Source organism: Trachymyrmex cornetzi, unplaced genomic scaffold, assembly GCF_001594075.2.
Source record: "Trachymyrmex cornetzi isolate Tcor2-1 unplaced genomic scaffold, Tcor1.1 scaffold557, whole genome shotgun sequence".
NCBI classification, from domain to species: domain Eukaryota; kingdom Metazoa; phylum Arthropoda; class Insecta; order Hymenoptera; family Formicidae; genus Trachymyrmex; species Trachymyrmex cornetzi.
Window position 1 is genome coordinate 172,784 of NW_017299868.1, and position 6,758 is coordinate 179,541.

At 33.4% G+C, this 6,758-nt stretch overlaps 1 protein-coding gene across 1 annotated transcript in view; it reads left to right on the forward strand.

The window, feature by feature from the left end:
- Positions 1–6,128, forward strand: part of LOC108765845 (fatty acid synthase) — a 21,012-nt gene extending 14,884 nt beyond the window's left edge. The window contains exons 4-13 of the mRNA XM_018514693.1: positions 274–575; positions 810–1,229; positions 1,331–2,349; positions 2,528–2,772; positions 2,847–3,546; positions 3,658–4,489; positions 4,622–5,094; positions 5,191–5,445; positions 5,596–5,850; positions 5,940–6,128. Of these exons, the coding sequence (XP_018370195.1) occupies positions 274–575; positions 810–1,229; positions 1,331–2,349; positions 2,528–2,772; positions 2,847–3,546; positions 3,658–4,489; positions 4,622–5,094; positions 5,191–5,445; positions 5,596–5,850; positions 5,940–6,050 (4,612 nt within the window). The 3' untranslated portion in view covers positions 6,051–6,128. The remainder of the gene's footprint in view (positions 1–273; positions 576–809; positions 1,230–1,330; positions 2,350–2,527; positions 2,773–2,846; positions 3,547–3,657; positions 4,490–4,621; positions 5,095–5,190; positions 5,446–5,595; positions 5,851–5,939) is intronic.
- Positions 6,129–6,758: the final 630 nt, after the last annotated feature.

Below are 6,758 nucleotides of genomic sequence, written 5' to 3' on the forward strand. Positions count from 1 at the left end.
ACACACCTTTCAAATACATGTATTGCCATTTTATCAAACACACAAACAGTGCTACTAACGACATCTCTCTAATGGGCGGAAACTTATTCCCATATCTAATATATGCACAAAAAATTTATTTTACACCTATAATTGATAATGTATATGTGAATGTATAATAAGAAACTTATTCCCATACCTAATATATGCACAAAAAATTTATTTTACACCTATAATTGATAATGTATATGTGAATGTATAATTATTCACATATAAATAATTATAATAACTCAGATGGGATCATTCTGAAAACTGGTTTGTACTGAATCAAAAACAAGAGTTTATAAAATCGAGAGGGAGATACGTCAACATTTCACTCAACGACGAGGACTATGAATATATGAGCGGTCATGTAATTGATGGGAGAAATTTGCTACCCGCGACAGGTTATTTGGGACTCGTTTGGAAAACAATTGGCATGATAAAAGGGTTAATGTACACAACAATACCGATAGTTTTTCGAGATATAAAATTTATTCGTGCTACTCATTTATTGAAGAATGATGCTGTAGAACTATATATTGCAATACAGACAGGTATTTACGAGATGAGTAGTTTTAATTCTAATTGGGATTTTCTCTAAAATTTCTATAACAGTATTCGCCGGTCCACTGTACTTTAATTTTTTGTTTAAACATTTAATATAATATAATTATTTACAAAGCAGTTGAAAAAAATATCTGGGTCCGATGGATTAACAAATACCGTTTACGGTTAATGTAGTACGATGACAAAAATGCAGTATAGTCAAATTTATATAAATATTACAGATGGAAAGTTTGAAATAACCGAAGGAGATAGCGTTGTAGTCACAGGTACGGTATACGAGGCATTAAATTCAAAACAAGAAATGATTCCAATAAATCTATTATCGGAAAATAATAATGAAGATGAAGATATGACTGCACGAGATATCTACAAAGAGTTGAAATTGCGTGGATACCAGTACAGGGACTTGTTTCGTGGATTAAAGAGTGCTTCTATTTCGGGAACCCAAGGACATATCGCTTGGAAAAATAATTGGGAAACATTTATGGACAGTATGTTACAAATGCAAATTATTGGATATGATACTAGGGAATTGTGTGTTCCTACGGGTATTCAAAAATTAGTGATCAATCCAATGCTTCATGCTTCAAAATTACGAGATAATATAGATAATGCAGAAGTTACAACAGACATGAATAAACGTAATTGACTTCAATTACTAAAAGTTCTTCGTTCAATTCATAAATATTGTGTAAAAGATCTCCATAATATAAAGCATATTATTTTACTTGTCTTATTATAGTATTACAGGTACGAGTATACAAAGAGATAGACACGATAAAAGCTGGTGGTATAGAGATTCGAGGCCTGAAAGCTACTCAGATCTCTCGCCGGAAATTAGCCCAAGATGCTATTATCGAGGAACAAACATTTGTAGCTCATTGCGATCGTGCTAAGATTTCATTGAATGAAGCAGTTCGATTATCGGCCCAACTAGTACTGGAAGATCATCAAATTGTCAAAGTACAAACTGCTGAACTAGTGGAAGACGTTGATGATGTTGAATTAGAATATCTTTCATCATCGTTGCTACTTGAGGCATTTGGTGATATGCCACTGATACAAGTGAATGTCACTCTATTAACATCATCAAATCGTTTCAGGCCAGAAGACTTACCGCAAAACTTTTCAATCAAAGCTTTTGAAAAAACATCTTTAGACGACAAAGTTTTAATTGTTGCTGGATTCAACCTTTTGACCAAACAACTCGCATCTTTAGAGCGACTGTTGCCATTTTTGAGAGATGGTGGTTATCTGTTGACGCGTGAGAAATTTGACATAAGTGATTATAAAAAACATTTACTGCAATACGAATTAAACGTTATTCTTGAAAAACACACTGATAAAGAACTAATTGTGCTTCTGAAGAAAAAAGTTTCGATAAGAGAAAGGACTGTTGTTTACATAAATAATGATAACTTTAATTGGCTGGAAAATCTGAAGCCGCTTGTGAGCGACGAGAATAAGCTTAACAGTAATAGTAGAATTGTAATTGTCGGAGAGAAAAATTTTGAATGCGGTTTATTAGGTTTTGTTAACTGTTTGAGAAAAGAGCCAGGTGGAGAACTTGTTAGAGGTGTACTCCTTCAAGATGAGGAGGCACCTAAGTTCTCTCTTAAAGATCCCTTCTATCTAGAGCAATTACAGAAAGATATGACCATTAATGTACTGCGATCTAATAAAACTTGGGGATCGTACAGACATTTGAAATTATCACAACCCGAAGCCAAACCTGTACCTACCGCTCATGTCTGTCAAACGGTAAACACAACCTTTTTCAACATATATTGGTCATTATCCTTATAACATTATCTATCGTTTGTCTCTTAAATGCATAATTCTACTTGTCGGACGGAGGATTGAATACTCTTACAAAGCTTCTTTTTAGAATTCTGTTTTGTATATATCGTGCCATAAAAGAAATTTCATTTCTTCATAGGTTCGTGGTGATTTAAGTACATTATGTTGGATAGAGAATAATTTATCAGATATGTATTGTCGTGAGGACTTGGTGCACGTTGTTTACTCATCTCTGAATTTTAAAGATATAATGCTCGCCATTGGTAAATTAACACTTCATGAGGTGATTTTACAAGGACGGTTATTTCAGTATCTTCCTCTTGGAATGGAATACGTGGGTTTCAATGCTAACGGACAACGTATAATGGGAATTCGTGATACGAAGTATGTAATACTACAAGAAATTATTATGCTGTGATGTTATAGAATAAACAGTAATTAAAAGTTACTCTTACTAGTTGCATAGCAAATGTCGTTGAGATAGATCAAGATCTTTGTTGGTATATACCCGATGCGTGGACATTTGAAGAGGCAGTAACGATCCCAGCCGTTTACAGTACGGTTTATTTAGCCTTATACATTTATGGGAAAATTAAAAAAGGTGATAAAGTACTTATACATTCTGGTACTGGAGGCATTGGACAAGCAGCTATTCATCTCGCTCTTAAAGAGGGATGTGAGGTATTTACTACCGTGGGCACAAATGATAAACGGGATTTTATTAGAAAAATGTTTCCGACTATTTTGGATGAACATATTGGAAATTCTCGAGATACTAGTTTTGAACAAATGATAATGCAGCAAACGAAATGTCGCGGAGTCGACATTGTGTTAAATTCCTTGACGGAAGAAAAATTAATTGCCTCCGTCCGGTGTTTAGCTCAAAATGGTCGATTCTTAGAGATTGGCAAATTCGATCTTGTTTCTAATAATCTCCTAGGTATGTCTGCATTTCAAAAAGGTATCAGTTTTCACGGGATTAGACTTGAAAACATGATGATAAAAAATAGGGATTGCAAGTGGAAACGTTTAGTGCTCACATTGATCAAAAATGGTCTAAGTGATGGAACAATTAAACCAATTCAAGCAAAAATTTTTCCAAAAACTAATGTTGAAGAAGCTTTTAGATATATGGCGAGCGGAAAGCATATGGGAAAGGTATGCTTGAGCTGATAAATATTATAATAGAAAGGTTTATTCGTAAATAACAGCATTCTATAGTCCTATTCACATATAACATGAATTCTTTTAATATGATTATTTTTATAGATAATTATAAATATTCATGAAAAAGATGAACCTTTAGATAAGCACATTCTCGCGTATCGTCGCTATTATTGTCTCAAAGATAGGAGTTACATTATACTAGGAGGCCTGGGCGGATTTGGTTTAGAATTAACAGACTGGCTTATATTTCGTGGTGCCAGAAACATCGTTCTGATTTCAAGAAATGGAATAAAAAACGGTTACCAACAAATGAAAATTCGACTATGGAAATCGTATGGTGTAAACGTTCTGATCATCAAGAATATCGATGTTGCTGACCTCAAAGATTGCGAATATCTCTTACGGACTGCGGAAAAAGAAGCTCCAGTGGACGCTATATTCAATCTCGGTGTAGTTCTAAGGGATGGCGCTCTCAAAAATCAAACTGCAGAAGCATTTGCAGAGTCCTTCCAATCGAAAGCTCGTGCAACGCAAATGCTGGATAAACTTTCTAGGAAAATCTGTCTTAACTTACGGCATTTTGTGGTATTCTCTTCCGTTTCCTGCGGTAGAGGAAATGCTGGTCAGACAAATTATGGTATGGCCAACTCTATTATGGAGAGAATTTGTGAGAAAAGAGTGGAGGAAGGATTGCCAGGATTGGCGATTCAATGGGGAGCTGTAGGTGACGTGGGGCTCGTCGCTGACATGCAGGAGATCGATAAGGAACTAATTATCGGTGGTACTTTACAGCAGAAGATATCTTGTTGTCTTGACGAACTCGATAAGTTTTTACTTCAAAATCGACCGATTGTGAGCAGCATGGTCGTAGCTGAAAAAAAAGTGGGACGTCACGGATTGGGAAATCTGGTAGAAACAGTTGCTAATATTTTAGGTAGGCGTTCCTACCAAAATTTGTGCAAACTTATTCTTTTCAAAATACTTATTGTATTTGTTTGCTAATGTAGTTTATGAGAAAGACATTAAGTGTGTACGATTCGTAATAATTTTATATTTTATGTTATAGACATAAGTGACATGAAGACTGTAAGCCTAAATTCGTCACTGGCCGAACTTGGAATGGACTCCATGATGTCCGTGGAAATCAAACAAACTCTGGAACGAGATTTTGATATATTTCTTGTAGCACAAGAGATACGAAACCTCACTTTCGCAAAACTCATTAAGATGTCCGTTACAAGCATCAGTGACAATGACGTAAATGATAAAAAGAAATTCGACACAGAGAAGTCAGACGTTATAAAAATTTTAGTTGGTGTTACATTAAAAGATGAAGACTTTGTTTTCTCAACAGATTTTTCGACTAACAGACAGAACACTACGACTGAAGTATTTCTTGTACCGGGTATTGATGGATGTGGTACTGTATTTAAAACTGTAATACCATACATTAAACTTTCAACATCGTTGTTGCATTATAATACAAACAACATCGATTCTACAAATATGATAACGGAGACTACTAATCGTCTCACAAACGTATGCATCGTATTAATAATTTCATTTTATGTTGATGAAAAATTGTTTTCATTTAAAAAATATAAATTTCATCAAATACTTTTGATATTTTCACAGCACGTACTGCCAAAGCTAACAGATGGAAAAGATTTTGTAATGGTAGGGTACTCTTTTGGATCTCTTCTTGCAATTGAAGTAACAAGGATATTAGAAGCTATGAATTTAAAAGGCCGACTTGTTCTCATTGACGGTGCTCCTGAGTTAGCACGAACAATGTTCAAACCTTTTGAATCAGATTTCGATGATGCAAATTTTCAAATTGATGTATTAACTAATATTCTGGAAATTTATTCAGTAGGAAGTTCTCGAAAGGTATATGCAACTTTTGTTTTGGACTCACATTGAAACTAATTTATGGTATATTTATATTATTTTTCGATTTCTTTATGTGGATCAATATCAATTCCTTCGTTCTGTCTTATGGTCTTGTAAATAAAAACAAAACTTTTTATATTTTCGTAGATTTTAATGGAATTGAAGAAATGTGAGAGTTGGGATGAAAGATTTAATATTTTTGCTAAACAGTTCTCAGTTATATATACATATCTCTCATTTGCAAATTTAAAAACGTTGTGTATAACGATTTACAAACATTTATCTGCTCTTCGGCAATATGATCCATCTACATTGCCACCTATTAAGTCTCCCATAATATTGCTAAAATGTACACACTCGTCAAATATGATTGCGATCGAAGAAGATTTTTGTTTGCATAAGGTATTTAAAAAGATCTATGCTCTTTGATAAATTAAATTTAGCAAAGTTTTTTTATTAAAGTTTGTCAATAATGTGTGTAATTATTTAAGGTAACTCAAAATATGGTAAAAATACATTACATTGAAGGTAATCATGTGACAATCATGAAGAATGAAAAAGTAGCAGCTGCTATTAACGGAGAATTATCATTTACAATTTGATATCTTAATCTATTTATAATTTGATTTTACAGAACAGATGAATAAAGGAATTTTTAAAGCTTTTTAAGGGGATCCTAAAGTGAATCCCGAACTCCGACAAGGTCATCAGAAATCGCTGCTTTACGATACATCGACATATCTTTATATACTAGATCTTTATGTACTAGAGGAGATTTGCGACAGTTGTACCAATTTTTAGAAAAAGACATATGTTTCTTTATTTATAACATATATGTTTATTTCTTTCAAATATCAAAATATCAAAATCCGAATTAGTACGTCTTGCTCCGATTTAGGGCAAAATGAAACAGAGCTAGGGAAAATTGTAACATGTCTAAACAAACTGTCTGTTCCAAAACAAAAATTAACTTCTTATATTATTTTTGTTTTGAAAGTAGTAAATTTGCTATTAAAAAGCAGTGAAATTATGTTTTAGAGCAGAGAATTTGTTTCAAAGCAGTGAATCTGTGTTTTTAAAAAGTAAATTTGTGTAGTAAATTTGTGTTTCAGTATAGATAATGTGTTTTTAAAGCAGTGAATTTGTGTTTGTAAAGCAGTGAATAACATATATTACAAGAAATACAACGCGTTCACACGCAGCTATAAAGCATAAAAATGTGATCTCAGCGTGTACTTGCATCGCAGTATTTCGTAGCTGTGACAGATTTCCTAATCTGAATATTCGTCAACTTAAAATACATATTTCGG